The sequence below is a fragment of the Polypterus senegalus genome, chromosome 1 (assembly GCF_016835505.1).
Source record: "Polypterus senegalus isolate Bchr_013 chromosome 1, ASM1683550v1, whole genome shotgun sequence".
Classification (NCBI taxonomy): Eukaryota; Metazoa; Chordata; class Cladistia; order Polypteriformes; family Polypteridae; genus Polypterus; species Polypterus senegalus.
In genome coordinates, this window is record NC_053154.1 from 209476205 (window position 1) to 209496438 (window position 20234).

At 40.7% G+C, this 20234-nt stretch overlaps 1 protein-coding gene across 1 annotated transcript; it reads left to right on the forward strand.

Annotated features, from left to right (window-relative positions):
• The first annotated feature begins 455 nt into the window (after positions 1 to 455).
• zgc:112285 (uncharacterized protein LOC561476 homolog) lies at positions 456 to 5849 on the forward strand. Its single transcript, XM_039773141.1, has 6 exons — positions 456 to 552; positions 1073 to 1182; positions 1294 to 1388; positions 1738 to 2018; positions 4412 to 4575; positions 5391 to 5849. The coding sequence occupies exons 1-6, from the start codon at positions 456 to 458 to the stop codon at positions 5568 to 5570; spliced, it is 927 nt and encodes a 308-aa protein (XP_039629075.1). The 3' UTR covers positions 5571 to 5849.
• The last annotated feature ends 14385 nt before the right edge of the window (positions 5850 to 20234 follow it).

Genomic DNA, 20234 nt, shown 5'->3' on the forward strand with positions numbered 1-20234 from the left:
TGCTAAGCACTTTGTAAGTAATTTGTTTCAAAACCATATTCTTCAACTTTTTTCTCTGTTACCATTAATCATTGTAATAAGCAGACACACAGACTAATGATCCCATAAGGCCAGTGATAGAAGAAAGGGAGCAGAGGGATGACAATGAGTGGACACAGGTAGTGGGCTCGCAGTGTGAGAGAATGCCTATTCAGTAAGCAAATAAAGAATGACATGATGAGCAGGAAGAAAGGCATGCTAGTGTATTTGTGTGCACCTGATGAAACTGCTGACCTGTCTCCCTTAAATGCTTCATCTCCCTGCTACAAGCACAGAAACATCCAGAGGTATCGGTGCTGGTTTGGTCACATTGTGTATTTTTTAGAACAAAGACAGGCTTCGGTCACAGCTGTGCTTCACTCAGACCTACCCACAATATAAATAGCAGGCTGCTGGGTCTGACAGCTACTCCAAAAATGAATGCCAGGATACTACTGCTGCTTCCTCTCTGTCTGGGTGTTGCACACACCTTCACACCAAGGCGACGCCAGCAAAACAAGGTGTTACAGCTAGGTAAGGTTTAAGAAGAAGTATCTGTCCATACAAAAAAACAGAACGGCAGGACATGGGAAGAAGGAGCCTCACATTGTCTAACAGCTGAAACAGCTACAGAATGTCAGGGCGAGCCTTATATGTAGCTATAGTCAGCTGTATTCAAAGTGAGCCTAGCTGACTTTAGAGCAGGGCTGACCCCAGCTTTGAAATTCAGACAGATTAACTTAGGGAAAATTGGAAACCATTGACTGATTCAGTCAAGGTTATAACATTAAAATGAAACAAAAATCATCATAAACATTCACCTAAAGGTGTAGGGGATGAGTAATCATTTTGATTCGAAAATCTAACATGAAAGTTCAGTCATTGGGTCTGATGTCCACAATGTGGATGTCACCAAAAAGCAGTATGCTGATGGAGATGCCTTGTAAATAAAACTGAAAATACCCAGGGCCATCAAATATTTGGGTATTTTCCCAATGATTTCATCCTGCTTTGTTGTTACTCAACAAGACTTTAATGCTGTCTCTGTTTACAGACTGGCCACGAGACTGTGGGATTTCATACTACATGCCAAACACAGCTGAACGGATCGTCTCAGGTAACGAAGCAAGGCCGCATTCATGGCCATGGCAAGTTTCACTACAGGTAACAAGTCCAAAGTTCTGGAGATGACTCTGGAGGAAAGTGTACAGAAATGGAAGTAGTAAATCAGTTCTCTTTCTGACAGACCTCTCAAGCCTCCCAATTCTCTTGTAGGTTCGACCCAGGGGCAGTAAAAACTATGTGCATGTGTGTGGAGGCACTTTGATCCACAAGAACTGGGTGATGACTGCTGCTCATTGTTTCCAGAAGTAAGAGCTGGCCTTGTAAAGGTGCATGTGAGTGACAATGTAGGCATTACTGTAAGACATAGGAGAGAATTTGGGGTTAATTACATAAATAAAGTAGCCAGTACACCAAGTTTTTACTGCAGTTTCCCCAAAACTAGATAACCAGGTTAGAAAATGAATGGTTGGAAGGATCACTTAAGATCTGTTGTCACATACAGGAAATACATTAGCATCTGTTTAAAAAACTAGGGAGAATTTAAACCTGGTCAGTATGCTAGTTACAGAAAATATCCATTTCCAAACCATTTGAGCAATGTAACTGTTCTGTATGTAATTCTTTGGAGACTAATTCTGTGTTTTCTATATCAAGGGGCAAAGCAGAAGAGCCATCCAGCTGGCGCATTGTTCTAGGAAAGCATCGCCTCCGGGACACCGAGGCAGCCGAGCGCACAGTTGGAGTGCGGCGCATCTACCAACATGAACGATTTCGCTACCCAGCTCACGACAAGCTGGACTATGACATTGCTCTAGTGAAGGCATCCAGTGAAATTATAGCAAGCAATTTTATCCGCTATGCCTGTCTACCACACAGGGGTAGCATTCTAAAGTCTGGGCACTCCTGTTGGGTGACCGGCTGGGGCGACACAAGAGGTAATAAGGATAAAGTGGTGATTAGTGCCAAGGTTAGCCTGACTTTGCTGTTGCAGGAGAATTTGAAACTTACAAGATGTGGGCAAAAGTTAAAAGACCGGAGGGTGAACCAAGTGGGAAAAAATAAACAAACATTATTTAATAGAGTGCTAAACACTGTCCTAAGGCAAATTACAAGAACAGATCCAGAAAAGATTTTACATATATTTTGCTGTGATAGATAGATAGATAGATAGATAGATAGATAGATAGATAGATAGATAGATAGATAGATAGATAGATAGATAGATAGATAGATAGATAGATACTTTATTAATCCCAAGGGGAAATTCACATAATCCAGCAGCAGTATACTGATACAAAAAACAATATTAAATTAAAGAGTAATAAAAATGCATGTAACAACAGACAATAACTTTGAATAATGTTAGCATTTACTCCACCAGGTCGAATTGAAGAGTCGTATAGTGAATTGGGATTGTATTCTATTATTCTGTTGAAATTTTCACTGCCATTTGTTTATCATTTCTGACTATTCGTGCCACCATTTTGTGGCTCACTGTTGTTGGCAATGGTACTCCATTGCTATCTTCTGACTACAGAAAGTGGTGCTGTATAATGTCATAGTACCACCAGTATAGTACATGACTGTGCCCTCTCCTTCTTGTTGAAGATTATGAATATTTCTAGAAACAAACTTCTTGCTGAGGTTATTTCAAATCTATTTAGATCTTTTTCACGTTTTTTTTACTTTGAAGTTTTTTGCATCTCTATTGGGCTTTGAAGACCATTTTTTATTTGTCTTTAGCCCCTGCTTTGTTTCAGAGCTCACTTTCTTGTTCTTCTTCATCATCATCATCATCATCTTTTCTCACATCTATGTGAGGCTGATATGCTTGATCAATATTCTCGGTCCTGCACCTTATCACCAGTCAAGTCTTTTTCCTTCAGATCTTCTTTTACTTTATCCATCCATTTCCCTCATTTTTTGTTTTCTTGTACTTCCATTCTCATCACCCTTTTGCCTTTATATTAACTGTCTCTCCTCATCACATGTCCATACCACTTCAACCTGCTTTCCTGTACTGTCTTAGATATCTCTGTGACTTTTGTTGTACCTCTGATTATCTCATTTCACTCAATATTCTCATTTCTGCCACATCTAACTTCTCCTGTGCTCCCTTTACTGTCCATGTCTCAGCTTCATGGATCATGGCTGGTCGTCCCACTGTCTTAAAAACCTTGTCTTTAACCTTTGCCTTAATCCTTCAGTCACACAATACTCCTGATGCCTTCTTCGTTCACCGTTTTTTGCCATTTATTTGCCTATCTCTTTATACACAGAACAATTTACAGTTGAAACATGGAGAGGTAAAGTGACTTGCTCAGAGTCACACAGTGAGTCAGAGGTGATGGATATAACTGGCAGCATAGTGGTTTAGATCCTTATCAGTAACCACTATGTTGCACCGCTTTGAATAAAAGAAAAGATGAAACCAGAAAGATAAGCAACAACTAACCAATAAGACATTAATAAGAATTACTTAGAATTATATTTTGTAAAAATGATTTCTAAAATTTGAAATGGAGTAGGGTGGTGCAGGAGTTAACCCTGTAGTTTCACAGCTCTAAAAGATTGGGTCAAAATCCTAACTTGGTCACTAACTATATAGAGTTTACTTATTCTCTCCAGGGAATCTATAAATTAGTCCCACATGGTGCAGTATGGATGCATACGCCTTGCCCAAGGTTCCCACCTTGTAGTCAGTACTACCAGAAATTGAATTAAGTGGGTTTAAAATGTGGTTGGTTTTGATAAACATTCAAAAAATGAACAGAGAAAATAAGGAACCATTGTGTCGGTTACCCACAGCTCTGCCAAGATAGCCACCTCACTCTCATACTGGATTATGACAGATTTGAGAATGCTTTGTTAATACTGAGTCAGTCCCATACAAGTGATGGCTACAGAGTATTTAACTTGTGAAAAAATGGTAATGGATGTGTTCAATGAAGGGTGGCATGATTGCACAGTGATAGACAAAAAGGAGACTGGGAGTAGCACCCCGGGTGCTCCTTGTGCAGAATTTGCATGTTCTCCCCATATCTACTGTACGCCGTTTCCTCCCACAGTCCAAAGATATGCAGGTAAGGTGAACTGATGTTGCTAAATTGGTCCTAGTGTTTGTTTGCCCTGTGATGTACTTGTGCCTGTCCAATGATTTTTGGGATAAGCTCCAGCTGCCCTGAGGCCCTGCCCTGGATAAGTGGGTTAGGAAGTAGGACAGATATATGCAGTGGAGAATTGGGCATTAGTTAGACATGAATTAAAAATCCGTTTTTATAAATGCCAATACTGGCCTGGTGGTAAATGCATATGGTATCATTTGCAGGAGGGAAAGAGAATGTGTCTCTTGCGGAAACTCTCAACCAGGCCCGGCTACCCATCATCGACTTCAATACATGTCGACAGAAAAAGTTTTGGGGAGGTCGTGTGCGAGACTCCATGATCTGTGCAGGATTCCAGGACACTGAAGGACCTCCTGCAGCATGCCAGGTATACAGAGCAATGGGGCAGATCATTACTGAAGATCATTTTCACAGAGAAAAGTACATGAAGTTTGAACAGTGTGGGCTTACAAGTGCTAAGTCTGCATGTGAGTCACAGTGGCGTAACAGTTGAAACTGCTGACTCACATCACTTGTAGCCTTCAAAGGTGCTGTCTGTATACATGATTTAGGTCCTGATGTTAGTTATACTTGAAAACACAAAGATTATCTGAGTATCTGTATTCAGAGGGAAGCCATAAAAAGTAAAACTCAAGTTCTCTGATAGAAATCAACTTCTTCACTTAAGGCTGGAAACAGTGATCTGTATGATTTTAGATGAAGATCTTGATGTCCATGCTTGAGTTTTGATGAAAGTGCAGTTTGGTGGGTAATGGGTAATGCTTCTTTCTTATGGCTACAGAGACTTGCACTGAAATCTGTACATAGTTTGAGGTTCTCCCAGTGTTATTTCCTTCCATGTCTCAAACATACTGCTTCCATGGTTGATTTTTTGCTTTGAGCCCAGTGCTGCCAGACTAGGCTCAAGCTTCCCATGACCATGAACTGAAGAAGTAGTACAAAACCTTTAATACAACCACCCAAGAACTGGCACACAATCTAGCGCTAGGCTCATTCTTGCAACCGATGACGAAGCACAGACCCCTATAAATAAGAAATGGATTAAGTGAGGTCTGTAATGAACAGGATAGTTTAGATGGGCACTTACAGACTTAACAAGTGAAACAACCAAGCCAATCCAATCAGAGTTCTGCATGTTAACTCTAACCTGTGGTTCTCTAACAGCAGGTTTTTATTTTCCAGGGGGATTCTGGAGGGCCACTTCTCTGCCAGCTGGCTCAGGAACGCTGGGAGGTTCATGGAGTGGTGAGCTTTGGTCCAATTGGCTGCACTGTGGAAAACAAACCAAGTGTTTTCACGAAGACATCTTCCTATCTTAACTGGATAGAGGCCACACGGATCAGGGATTTCTTCATGCATTGAAATGCAATACTTAACAGTTCCAGCAAAGCAGCCACTGGACAAAATATGTCTACCAAATGAACTAAAAAGTTCAAAATTAGTGCTGCAAACAGAATACTGAATCATCATCAGGTGGAAAGAAAACCTACACATTTATCACATGTTCATCAGTTTAAATATTTCTATTTGTAGAGCCATGGAGCCTGGAGAAAGAAAACAACATGGCACAAAATTTCAAATCAGCCTGGCAAATGCATATTAAAATTAGGTGCTAAACAATCTGACAGATAGTTAGTGAGATTATTGGCCACAGTGACAATTGAAAAACTTAGAAGTCTCACATGTCAAACTCTGGGAGACCTGCTGTGTCCGTCTATACATGTACACTAAGTGATGAACGGAGTCCAGCTATGAAGTCCTCAAAGAAAACACTTACAGTGACAGCCATTCTGATTCTGAGCTAACAAACACACTTTTTGTGTGTGAATGGTGGACCTCAGTATTATTATGATCAATGGACAGTACTTCCGATGATGAACAGAAACATTCTCGCTGCACAGTTGTATTTTGAAATTTTACAACACATAAATCACAGCAAGACTTTTAAAGCAAGGTATCAAAACTTACATCGACTGAAAAACCGGTGTCCCCTATATTTCATAAAAGTGTGACCAATTATTTTCTCCTTCACCCATGGGCATGACAACCAATTCCGAAACATGAGACGAAGCAGGTAATGGACGCAAAGATGTCCAGAAGGGGATACACCAAAACATGAGACAAGTGCTCTGCGCTTCTTCCAGAGCAATCTGCTTCCTCATCTGTCAACATGTTATTTTCTTCAAGCACAAAGTTAAATAAAGTTCAAAATGTTTTCTTCAGTATTGAAATATTGCAGTTTGAGATGCATATGAAAATGACATTGAGTGTTTGTATATAAAACACTTGAATTAAAGTATATGCAGATATTACCAATTCATTTTCTCCTGCTTCTGCGCCTGTTGTTTATGGTGTGAGGGTTTGCAAATGCAGATGTCATATAAAAAGTAGAAACAAAACACACTGGTGATACTTTGAACTTAAAGCACATAGGAAATGGTTAGAAAGGTCTAAATTTAGGAGCATAGATGCAAAGTCACACCTTTTGAAAATAACGTTGGTCTTACTAGCAACAGAAATTAGGCAAGCAGTATGTATCTGATGCCAGCTATGCATCTATTTTCTAATGCAACTGCTCAGTCCAAAGCTTAGAGAAGCAATGGGTGTGAAACAAGACCGCACCCTGTACAGGCACAAAGCTAAATTTGGATTGGAGATATCTAGAAAAAGCTTGGGTTGTTGCCGGAAGAGGTGTTGGTGTGGCCAGCAGGGGGTGCTAATCCTGTGGTCAGAGTGTGGATCCCAATGCTTCAGTGCAGTGACTGGGACACTGTTATGTAAGATAAGGCTTAAAATCATAAAACTCTCTGTGGTCATTAAAGATCCCTGGCCATCATTTGTAATGTGTAGGGTATATCCTGATGTTAAGGATAAATTGCCCTGCATGGTCTAGTCATTCTGGACCCATAATCATCCCCTGTCTCTAACTGGCCATTTCTATCTCATCACTTCACCATATAATAGGTAATGTGTGGTGAACGCGCCGGTACAAAAAATGGCTGCCGTGGATGGATGCTGACACATCATTCCGGTGGATATTACACATTAGTGCCTCCCCACTCACTGTTTAAAGGTCTTTGAATAAATAATTGCAAAGAATGAATAATATTATTAACTACATTGGTCTGTACACCACAGACCTGACAATAACCAAGTTAAGTAACTGCCAAGTGGACCAGTTGTTGAAAAGATTAAACAATTAAATGATTGGTTAGTGACCTAGGGGTACACAATGGGGAGCACATACAAATCTCATACAGACTGGACAGCATAACCATTAAACAGCATAAATTAAATCTTGACGTGTTCTGCTTTAAGATATAAACTTAAAACTGAACAAGTCATTCAAAAATACCTTACTAAGCACATGATTTTTAGATGATGAAAGAGAAACAAAATTATTTTGCAAGTTAATCAACTTGTGTCCACCAGCATACACACTGGAATAACATGGTGTTTTGTCTTGGTGGAGTAATATATTACTCTACTTTCCCCTTTTGTATTATTAATATGTAGCCTTTGTAAGAATGCCTCAAATCCCACAGACTTACCACTGTTTAAGGTATTATAGTATATAACTTCTCCCCACCTTCCCTTCTACATCTATAACCTCAGACAATTAGGTGCAGTAAAAGACAAGCAGGAGTTAAGTTACAATTTAAACAATGTATTAATGATAATATTCATAAATAATAACAATAGGCAAAGTACATTTGAATATTGGCAACCATACAACCTGATAAATAGTGATGTGTAGTTTCAGGTGGCACACAGACTTGTTAGTTACTTAAAATGTCTCTAGTTAAGGCATCATAACCCGATAAGTCTTTTGTACAATGTCTCTGTCTTTATGATTGAACAGTCTTAATTGTTTGAAGACTCTGTTGAATTAATTGTGCTTTGATTTGCAGTATTTGCTCTCCCAGTGTTAAAAGCTGTGCGTGACCATTTGTCCATTACATATCTTCTTTATTTCAAAGACAATCTGAAGAATTTGGATGCGCTCCTGATGACTTGTATCTGCTCCAGCTTGCTTCAATTGTTTGTTTAGCTTTCTGCAGTCTTCATATGTCATCAGAGCTGGTGGTTCAAAATGAGACAAGTCTACACCTTCCACTAATCTAGCCCACTGAAATTTAAGTCTATTGTGTGAATTCTTAATCTGTACTTGTTCTCTGTCTAACTGCTAATTAGACCCCAGTCCCAAACTATCTGTTAAAGCATATGCAGCTGTATAATTAACATCACAATTTGAAAGGTAACATACCACCGGTGCCAGTACAACCACTTCTGCCCAAATGTGAGCACATGTGCTACTGCATAAACTGTTCACAAACCAACATTGGTGGCCCCTCTTTCTGCATTTGGGGTTGACTTAGTTGCCTCTTGTGCTTTTCTACCCATGTTGTAACCTTTGACTGCCATTATCCTTTACCAGTATAGACTGACATCACCACCATGAGACATCACAGCTATGCAACTCTTATCATTTCCCCTGTAGGCCACCCCTCGACTTGTTTGTTCAGTTAGGTATAGTAAGAGACAAGCAGGAGTTAAGTTACAATTTAAACAATGTATTATTGATAATATTCATAAATAATAACAATATGCAAAGTACATTTGAATATTGGCAACCATACAACACAAATGGTGATGTGTAGTTTCAGGTGGCACACAGACTTGTTAGTTACTTAAAACTGTCTCTAGTTCATTTGTGGTCAGCTTTCTTCGGAACAGGCCGCATGCCTGTCTCAATATGGCTGCCAAGCTTTTGTGTTGTCCTTTTCAGTTAATGCATCAGTTTGGTAAGAGAGAGAGAGTGAGGGAGTGAGCAAATGAATAGATTTCTGTCCAACCCCTAGGGCTAATAGGGCGTCATGCTACTTAAAGGCTTCTGATACAAGTCAGATCCAAACAGCCATACTTCAGACCAATGGGAGGATAGAACACCTTCACACCTGCCCCCCAAACCATATGTTAAGGTAAAGCTAGCCAGTTAGGCAGCCTGGCTTTCCTATGGGGGCTGAGAGACTTCAGAAAAACATTAGCCAAACTTATTTTAGGTAATGCCCCCAACTCTGTCATAAAATTCACTTTCCTGACTTAGTCCTGGTGGGGAGGAGTCCTTTGGTTGTAAACAAGAATGCTTCTTACTAATGTAACACTAATATTACATTGCTTTGCTTAAGTTACAAATAAAGACGTACAAAATATTTATCAACTCATATGCAAAATTTCAAATCACAACACGTGGGAGTAAAAAAATGGACTGATGGCGGAATTGAAGAAAACCATCCTCACACGGCAATGAAGAAAAAAGGGGCCTCAGAATGTAAATAGCGAAGGACCTTACTATGCATTCTTGAAATAAGTGCAACTGCAATTTTAAAATTTTTTGAAGCATGAAGTTTCCTATCTTCTTTTCCAAGTTCATGGTCATGGGGGCCTCTGCTTTTCCAGCAGTGTTGAACACAAGGCACCATTGAATGGAATCTTGGTTTATAATGGAATCTATGCACATGCACACTCACATTCACACTGACAGTGGGGCCAAGTTTTGAGTCACCAATTTATTACTATAAAACACACCTTTACTATAAGCACTATTTGCAAATACAGTATAGTTAAATATAACTAAAATAATATGAAATTAAAATGCACAACATAATACAGAACCACCTACAGTACAGGAAAACATTATACATTGTGTAAAGTATACACATGGTTACCACTAGAGGTCCTCAGCCACTCAGGAGATTACTCAAATTTCAGAAATGCAGTTACCCTCTTCGGAAAAAAATTAACTATAGTATGTAATGACCATCCCTTAGTTAACTGAGTGGAGTTATCCATTAAGTATGAAACTGGAAAAGCTTTTCAGGTCGATGTCTGCTCTGGTAGCATTTTGCTATGTGCTGCCATGGGAACTGCTTGGAATTGATCGCTACCAAGACAAAGGAGTTGATGGTAGACTTGTGGCATAAAAAGAAATCTTTGAGAAAGGAGCAGGAGGAGTAGGAGTAGGTGGAATGGTGCAGCCTTAAAAATAACAGGGGTCTGTTTGAGCAGTAGACCGGACTAGTTGAGTAATATAGACCTGCTACACTAAATGTGCCAGAGCAGGCTCATCATTCTGAAAAGATTCAGGTCATTCTGTCATGTTTCAGCCAGGGTTCCTTCCCCTGGCTAGGGTTCAAAGCTTCTTTTGTTCAAATTTGTGCCATTTTGTTTATATTAATGTTGTTTTTGTTGATTATGTGTGTATTTCTTTATTTTTGGTTTTGTCTTTGTATACAAGCTGCTTGTATTATGTTCCTTGTGTTTTGTTTGTGTTCCCCAAGAGGCCAGGCCTCCTGCCAATCTCCACACAGTCTCCACACAGTTCCTGGCAGTTCATTTCAATTTTTGAACCTGTGCTCTGTTTTTTGTCTTTCTTTTGAATAATAGTATTGGCACTTTGTTTGCCTTGGATTTCCTTACTTACTCCTTTATGCCATTTCTGCTCTTCAGAGCTTTATTGTGAGACAGAGCATTTGTGTGGAAACAAGCCATTTTGCTTTTATAAAGATTCTGGAAATTTGTTTTTATAAAGATACTAGACATTAAGCCCGTTACAATAACGGGTGCTAGAACAGTAGTACATAAACATTAGTAGGAACAGTCTGTATTAAATAGCAAGGGACCTTGTATGTGGCTGTAATATGTGTCACTGTATTGTGTGCCTTTAATTGTCTCTCGCAGTAATACTGGTTTGTATTTCCATAAAATGCCTGTAATTTTCTCTGACAGTAATACAGTGAAACCTCGGTTCACGACCATAATTCGTACCAAAACCCTGGTCGAAACCCGATTTGGTTGTGAACCAAAGTAATTTCCCCCATAGGATTGTATGTAAATACAATTAATCCGTTCCAGACCATACGAACTGTATGTAAATATATTGTTTTAAAGATTTTTAAGCACAAATATAGTTAATCAAACCATAGAATGCACATCGTAATAGTAAACTAAATGTGAAAACATTGAATAACACTAAGAAAACCTTGAACAACAGAGAAAACTAACACTGCAAGAGTTTGCGCTATAGTGCTACGAACCGCTCGCTAAAAACACTTTTTTAACGAGTTTAAGCACAGGGAAAAAAAATGAACGTTTGAAAAATCCATAATTTAATAAACAACCAAGAAAAGTAACATTGCAACAATGCACGCACGCGCCTGTGTGTGTGTGTGTCTCTCTCGCCTGTGTGTGCGTCTGTCTGTCTGTCTGTCTCCAGCGCACCTGTGTGTGTGTCTGCCTCACACGCGCCTGTGTGTGTGTGTGCCTGTCTCGCGCGTGCGTGTGTGTGTGTGTCTGTCTCTCGCATGTGTGTGTCTTTCTTAAGCCTCTGTGTCTGTGTGTGTGTCTGTCTCCAGCGCGCCTGTGTGTGTGTGTGTATGTCTCGCGCGCGCCTGTTTGTGTGTCTGTCTCACGCACACCTGTGTGTGTGTGTCTGTCTCGCGCGTGCCTGTGTGTGTGTCTGTCTCGCACGCGCCTGTGTGTGTGTGTCTGTCTCGCGCATGCGTATGTGTGTGTCTGCCTCTCGCATGTGTGTGTGTGTCTCTCTTAAGTGTGCGCCTCTGTGTCTGTGTGTGTGTCTCTCACCTGTATGTGTGTGTGTGTCTGTCTGTCTCACTCGCCTGTGTGTGTCTGTCTCACGCGCCTGTGTATGTGTGTCTGTTTTTCTCCAGCGTGCCTGTGTGTGTATGTCTCGCGCGCACCTGTGTGAGTCTGTCGCGGGCACACCTGTGTGTGTGTTTCTTTCTCGCGTGTGCCTGTGTGTGTCTGTCTGTCTGTGTCGCACGCGCCTGTGTGTCTGTGTCTGTCTCGCGCGAGCCTGTGTGTGTGTCACGTGCGCGTCTGTATGTGTGTGTATGTCTCTCTCTCGCGCACGCACCTATGTTTGTCTCTCTCTCTGCACACGCAGGAAATGCACAGGAAAAGACTGAATACGTGCCGTGTGGCACCGCGCATGCGCACTTCACCAGAAGACACACACACGGACACCTGGACGCACACAGAGGTTTTATTAAAGAGGATAATGAAATCTCTTACCATTAAAATATGCCAACATGTTTCTGTTAATTTAAGTCTTTATATTCTCATCTTGCAGAGGTTCTAACATACAGTACATAAAAATGCAAAATTAAATCCACTGAGGAAACTGTCACTGTTTGGCAAAATTTAGATCATAAACCTGTAATTCTTAAAATAAAGAATTCTAATTATTTTCCATATTTTTTAAGTTACACTCAGATGAAGAGTTAAAACAAGCTCCCCCACTTAGTAAAGACGACTTCAAAAAGGTCATTAAATGATCACAAAAGAACCCCTTACAGAAAAGAAACCATTGACACAAAACATGACTTAACCAGTTGCATCCCTACATTAAGGCCCCCTAATCTCCCAGCCGATGGCACTGTTGTGCAAAAATTAAATAAGTACTGAACTTCCCTGAATAATTTTACGTATTATTAAATTGTTTGCAGCCAATTCAACTAAGATATCACTATTAATTATGTTTCTGTTTTTCATGATATGCTCAATGCAATTTCTTATCTGGAAAAATATTTCTTTTTGGAGAAGGTGAAATTTTCTTTGTTCGTGGCATTGTGAGCCTGGTTATGGGTTTTGGGACAGGCCCTTGGGGCCTGCTGTATTCATACTTTTGCTCAGGTGTGCTCAAGCTCACCCTTTCAGTCCCACCTTGCAACTTGAAGGCTAGAAACACATTTATTGATTTTTTTGTGACGCAATATAAAGGGTGTGTAAACTTGCACATATCACCATTTTGGAGTGGTCATCATGACTATTATGAATCACGCTGATCACTTTTGTACAATGCACTTTAGCAATTTGCCCGATGAACAAAACTTAGAAGTTTATGAATAATCATTTGTATTTCAGCTTCCGGTGTTGAGTCTTTGATGTTGATGTTAAAGTATCTTTTAAGACTTTTCTTTGGTGTTCGTATTGTATGACAATACAGTATATTGATAGACCTTGATTTTCTGTTATTTCGGCTGATATTTGATCATCACTTGTGCTGCTAGCCTAATAGATTGTGAAATACAGTGCCTTTCCCTTGGTCCCTCACATGAAGCTGGCCCTCTAATACCACCCACTGTTGTTACTCCAATTTTCCATGGCTACCTTCTATACAATTCCAATGGTCTTTTTTCTGAAACCCTAGGAGGAGAAAGGGACAGAAGAGCTTCACAAAGTTTACCAGAGGATTGATACAACCAGAGACTGGTGAAATTACTTTGTTGGGATGATAAAGTGCCTAAAGTCCCCAACACAGACAGACAAACACAGACATAAATCCAGCACAAATTAAGGCTTTATTGTGGGAAACTCTTCTCCTAACCATTTCCCTTGCCACAACTGCAAGTATAAATAAAGCGCAAAGCAGCCCACAGCAACATTTTGTCTTCTTCTCCATTTCTTTCTTTTCATCTTAGCCTCCTCATCTCCTCTTAGCAAGCTTCATCTTCCTTCCTCCCAATTCATAGCTCCTGGAGTTCAGGCAACTGGCTTCTTTTATACAGCATCCGGGAGTACTTCTGGTGTCCTATAAGTGTAGTCTGGATGTATTTCTTGATGAGGTGGGAGCACCATCAGAACCCAACAGGGCAGTGACTACAAACTCTAATTCCCAGTGTGCCCTGTGGGAATCTGTGGCACCGTAGCAACCCAAGGTACTGCCACCTAGTGAACCAGGAAAGATAATGCCTTGTGCATGCACTCTCCCCTATCCTTCCACTATGAAGGTGTCCTGTCTGGGTAATGGCCCCGACCATCTGTCACAGGGGATAAATGCCAGACTATTATATACCATTCCCCCCACTATGTTATGAAATCAGTCAGATCAGGTCAGCAGCTACTTACTCCTGACTATCTCTTAAGATAATGGGGCCTTACTAATCTCTTATCCCATTTCTCCTTTCCCCAACAATAACGAGACACCACACTTATAATATCCAGTCTAAAATTGTGATTATATTGAAATAAAAAGAAATATATATAAGATGAACAAACACATGCACAATTCACAGACACGAGACAAGCATGAAACAACACAAATGAAACAATGATAGTTACCAGTCCAACAAATACTACTCCCAAGAATGTGAAAAAGTTCCATCTGTAATCAGATGAAGCACAATTAAGTGCCATAAGGAAAATGGAGAAGTTTGTCCTGGTAAAAAACACATTTAAGTGAATCAATTCTTTTAAATCATTTGATTTGTTTGGTTCATAGGATTAGGCTAATGCAAACTTAAAGTTGTGGTGTGGGGGAAGTCCCCCTCTGAGCACATTACAAATATATAATTTATTCATTCATACATTACTTTGTATATTGTAATGCATGGGCATCGGAGGATCACCCTTTTGTCTCAACTAAGGTGGGTAATACCACCCCGGGACGAAAAGGGGTACAGTCGCTAACTATGTTATCTTTTTTTGTTTGTGCAGTGAAAAGAAACTGTCCCATGAGGGCAACCGAACTCCACCCACAGTGTCCCAGAATCTCTGCCTCTCTGGAGTGGGATGCTATAAAACCGAGACATTTCCAGAGGAGGGTATCTCACTTCAGGAAGAAGCCTCCACATGTCAGAACTCCCCATGATTGACCCATTTAAACTAGGCCCCCTTTTCGACATAGACTAGTTTGCTAAGACAGCATATTAGAAGACTGTTTATTGTTGCACCATCAGGTGCTTGTTTCTAATTAGTCTTTTGGACAACTGCAATTGCATTTTTTCTTTGGGATTCCAGTCAACCCTCCATTTATCACAATATGTATATGTAAAGTCAGAGGCGGTCCTAGCCTGTTTGGTGCCCTGAGCGAACACCCCTTCTGGTGCCCATGGTGCTTTTGTGTTTGTTTGTTTGTTTTTATTTTGTTTTATTTTGCGAGCTGGCTATTAGATGCCGTGCCAGCCAGCCAGAGAATCCCCTGCCCCTCTCCTCCCGGTGTGGCAAGCAGCAGGCGCACCTCGCAAATGGAGGGTGCCCTTACTTTTCCGCAAATGGGAAATAGAAAACCAATCGGTGCCCATGCAATCCCAAAAATGTGCTGGCATGATGTCGGGGCAGCATGGGTGCACGCAAAAAAAAAAAAATTTTGCTGATGCCCAAGATGCCGCCCCCACCACGATGCCGCCCTGGGCAATGGCCCATGTCGTCCATATCAAAAACCGCCACTGCGTACAGTATATGCATATGTATATACAGTATATATATACACGGGTGGGCAAAAGTAGATTTACAGTTGTTTGTATGGAAAAAGACATTCAGGTTATGATTATTATAAATAGCTTTATTAGCTCAAAAGAATGTCAGAATAGCACAGTCCACTTAGGAATAATCTCAAAAATGCCGAAAATGACCAGCCTGACATACTCACAACTGTGAACATAGTTTTTCTGACTATGTATATTGTGACCAGTAGGGTTGTAGCTGCACCTCAAACCTCCAAACAGAACTACATAACACAACCTTGGATTCAACCAAATTTTTTTTTTTCCACAATAGAAAAATACAAAATCTTTTTGTCTCTTTCCACATAGTCTCATCCACTCTCCTCCTGACTCTATTTACATTACTTTTTCATTACTATAATTAGGGGGTTCTGCCCCCTGCTTGCATCGCTCGCCCACCCCCAGGTTTGGTTAACCGGATATACAATTTTAAAAGATTGCTATTTTCATGGGAATTGTTACATAAGCATTATTTTCACTTTTACTTTAAAACTTTAGTTAAAACAATATTTGGAATTAACTTTTCGTCAAGATCACATTGAAATTTGATTTGGTGTTGGACTTACATCGTGACAACGCAACGTATAACTGCCTGTGAGTGAATATCGTTTCTTTCTCTCTAATAAATAAAAAAACTTTTTCAAATGTTTGTCAATGTTCTTTCTTCTTCGCTTAGTCGTTGACCTGTCATCTAGAATGTATAAAATTATTGTCCTGATAAAATTTATAATAGCTGAGAGCGCAGGAAGTGTGTCTACCAAAAGCATTCACACAACTAAGAGCTGAGAGCACAGGAACTGTGTCTGGCTAAAGCATTCACATGACTGAAGTTAAATGACTGTGGTCTTGTTTGAAAATAGTTGTAAGTACGGCGTGACATGAAAGAATCGCATGTTAAAAGTCTCCGTCTCAGGGGACTTCATACCCCAACAATGTTTTTGGAATCTTTTAATTCTCGCTGGCAACTAGATGGCAATTAGATGACCTACAAGTCTCAGACTTTTAAATCTGAACAATGTATTCAATCTTGGGTGGCACGGTGGCGCAGTGGGTAGTGCTGCAGCCTCGCAGTTAGGAGACCTGAGTTTGCATGTTTTCCCTGTGTCTATGTGGGTTTCCTCCGGGTGCTCCAGTTTCCTCCCACAGTCCAAAGACATGCAGGTTAGGTGCATTGGCGATTCTAAATTGTCCCTAGTGTGTGCTTGGTGTGTGTGTGCCATGCAGTGGTCTGGCACCCTGCCTGGGGTTTGTTTCCTGCTTTGCACCCTGTGTTGGTTGGGATTGGCTCCAACAACAACATTTATTTATATAGCACATTTTCATACAAAAAGCAGCTCAAAGTGCTTTACATAATGAGGAAAATAAAAATAAAAGACAAAATAAGAACTTAAAATTAAAAAGCAGACCCCTGTGACCCTGTAGTTAGGATATAGCGGGTTGGATAATGGATGGATGGATGGATGGATGGATGGATGGATATTCAATCACTTTTCACTGTTTCATTATTTCACCAAATAATAATTTACGTTTGTTTGTGCTAATGCGATCTTTCCTATCTTTTTTTTTTGAGACTTTCGAATTTTCGTACTTCCAGTATCTCTAATCTGCTCTGCATGTGTACCGCGCAAACACTTTTTAATTTTTAATGACATTCTACTTTGTCATCTATTCTTTGTCCTTTATTTCTAGCCCCGGGTGTGGACTTGTCCCGCAGGACGTATAAGTGTTTCTCTGAGAAAATCACATCTCCTTCCAAGATTTTTTTTTATAGTAGAGAGATATATAATGTTGTGATGGTAACCCAGTCACAGGGGATGCACAAACCAGGGTGTTTCTTCGTGCCGGACCCAAGCCTGGATAAATGGGGACGGTTACATCAGGAAGGGCGTCTGCTGTAAAATTTTTGCAGATCAATATACGGAGAGCAATACAGATTTCCATACCGGACCAGTTGAGGCCCGGGTTAACAGGCCAACAGGGTGCTGGCAGAAATTGGGCTACTGTTGGTCAAAGAAGGAGAAGAAGAGGAGGAAAACGTGTCTGCAGGCAATGGGAGAAAAGGAGGTTAAAGAGAGTGGAAGTCAGGGTGGAAACTTTGAATGTTGAATATATGAATGGTAAGGGGAGAGAGTTAGCTGGTATTATGGAAAGAAGGAAGCTGATAAATTGTGCATGCAAGAGACCAGTTGGAAGGGGAGTAAGGCCAGGTGTATTGGAGGCAGTTTCAAATTGTTCTACCATGTTGTGGATTGGAAGAGAAATGGGGTAGGGGTTATCCTGAAGGAACAATATGTCTAGTGTGTTTTGGAGGTGAAAAGAATGTCAGACAGGGTGATGATTATGAAGTTGAAATTAAAGGTGTGATGAGGAATGTTGTTAGTGCATACACCCTGAAAGTTGAGTGTGTAATGGATGAGACAGAACATTTTTGGTGTGAGTTGGGTGAAGTGGTGGAGAGTGTACCCAAGGGAGAGAAAGTGGTGATTGGAGCGGATTTCAGTGGACATGTTGGTGAAGGGAACAGAAAAGATGAGGAGGTGATTGGTCGACATAATGTCAAGGAGAGGAATGCAGATAGTAGATTTTGTGAAAAGAATGGACATGGCTGTGGTGAATGCGTATTTTAAGAAGAGAGAAGAGCACAGGGTGGCATGCAAGAGTGGAGGAAGTCCTATGCAGGAGGGTCATTCTGAAGGAGATTGGAGACTGCGAGGTGGTGGCAGGGGAAAGCATAGTAAGGAGGCATAGAATGGTGCTCTGTAGAATGCTGCTGGATATCAAGGAGAGGCAGGACAAGCCAAGGATCAAATGGTGAAAGTTGAAAAAGGAAGAACGTAAAGTTGAGTTCAGGAAAGTGGAAGACAGGCACTGGGTGGCTGTGAAGAGGTACCAGATAGCTGGGCAAATACAACAGGATTAGCATGGGTTACAGCTAGAATGGTGCTTGGTATGATATCTAGACAGCAGAAGGAGAATAAGGCAACCTGGTTTTGGAATGGGGAATTACAAGAGAGTATACAGAGGAAGAGGTTGGTGAAGAACAATTAGGATAGCCAGAGAGATGCAGAAAGTAGACAGGAGTACAAGGAGATAAGGCGTAAGGTGAAAAGAGTAGTGGCAAAGACTAAAGAAAGGGCTTATGATGAGTTGTGTGAGAGGTTGGACACTAAGGAAGGAGAAAAGAACCTGTACTGTTTGGCTAGACAGAGGGACTGAGCTGGGAAAGATGTGCAGCAGGTTAGGGTGATAAAGGATAAGGATGGATACATACTGACAAGCGAGGAGAGTGCATTGAGCACATGGAAAGAGTACTTTGAGAGGCTGATGAATGAAAAGAATAAGAGAGAGAAGATTGAATGATGAGGAGATAGTGAATCAGGAAGTACAATGGATTAGCAAGGAGGAAGTAAGGATAACTATGAAGAGGATGAAGAATGGAAAGCATGTTGGTCCAGATGACATACCTATGGAAGCATGGAGGTGTTTAAGAGAGATGGCAGTGGAGGTTTTAACCAGATTGTTTAATGCAATCTAGGAAAGTGAGAAGATGCCTTAGGTGTGGAGAAGAAGTGTATTGGTACCAATTTTTTAAGAATAAAGGGAACATGTACAACTGTAGTGACTACAAAGGGATAAAATTGATAAGCCTCAGCATGAAGTTATAGGAAAGCATAGTGGAAACTAAGTTAAGAAGGGAGGAGATGATTAATGAGCAGCAGTATGGTTTCATGCCTGGAAAGAACACTACAGATGTGATGCTTGCTCTGAGGGTGTTGATACAGAAGTACTGTATATAGAAGGCCAGAAGGAATTGCATTGTGTCTTTGCGGACTTAGAGAAAGCATATGACAGGGTGTGGAAAGAGAGGAGTTGTGCTACTGTATGAGGAAGTCGGGAGTGGCAGAGAAGTATGTAAGAGTGTTACAGGATATGTATGAGGGATGTGTGACAGTGGTGAGGTCTGTGGTAGTAGAGACGGAAACATTCAAGGTAGAGGTAGGATTACATCAGGGATCAAGAGGAAAGCCTAAGAGAAGGTTTATGGATGTGGTGAGAGATGACATGCAAGTGGCAAGTGTGACAGAGCATGATGCAGATGACAGGAAGATATGGAGAAAGATGATCACTGTGGTAATTCCAAATGGAAGCAGCCAAAAGAAGATGAAGAAGATAATGTTGTGATGGTGTCATGTATTGTATATTGTGTTGTTTAACTGTATTTATCTTGTCATCTTGAACTGTAATCATGCTTGCTTTCGTCAGATACAGTCTACTATATACTTTTCTTCTTAGCATTTAGCTCTCTTGCTTTACTTAAGAGTTGGCATTTGGATTTTCAAATTGATTGAGATAGGATTTACTCAGTGGCGTAGCGTAGAGGGGGGCGGCAGGGGCGGCCCACCCTGGGCGGCACTTTTAGGGGGCGGCAAAGAATTACTGTATATTTTAGTCTTTTAAATTGAAATACCTAAAGAAGGGGGCGGCAAAATTTTCCTCCGCCCCGGGCGGCTGACACCCACGCAACGCCACTGGTTTTACTTAAAGACAATTATCTTGTAGAATCTGAATGTGGAACCTTACAGGAAAAGGTGGGCTCTACATTCAGAATTTAATCTTTTGACAACAAAAGAAACTGGACAACTTATCTTTATATCAGAACATCATTATTATGAACACAAAGAGAAGACTAATAAGATTTTAGCTCAACAAATCCACAAGC

Bases quoted from the DNA above. Each gene is read 5' to 3' on its own strand.
- zgc:112285 (XM_039773141.1), top strand. From the start codon at position 456: ATGAATGCCAGGATACTACTGCTGCTTCCTCTCTGTCTGGGTGTTGCA. The intron at 2,019-4,411 runs GTAATAAGGATA...TATCATTTGCAG, and splicing joins CGGCTGGGGCGACACAAGAG to GAGGGAAAGAGAATGTGTCT. The intron at 4,576-5,390 runs GTATACAGAGCA...TTTATTTTCCAG, and splicing joins GACCTCCTGCAGCATGCCAG to GGGGATTCTGGAGGGCCACT.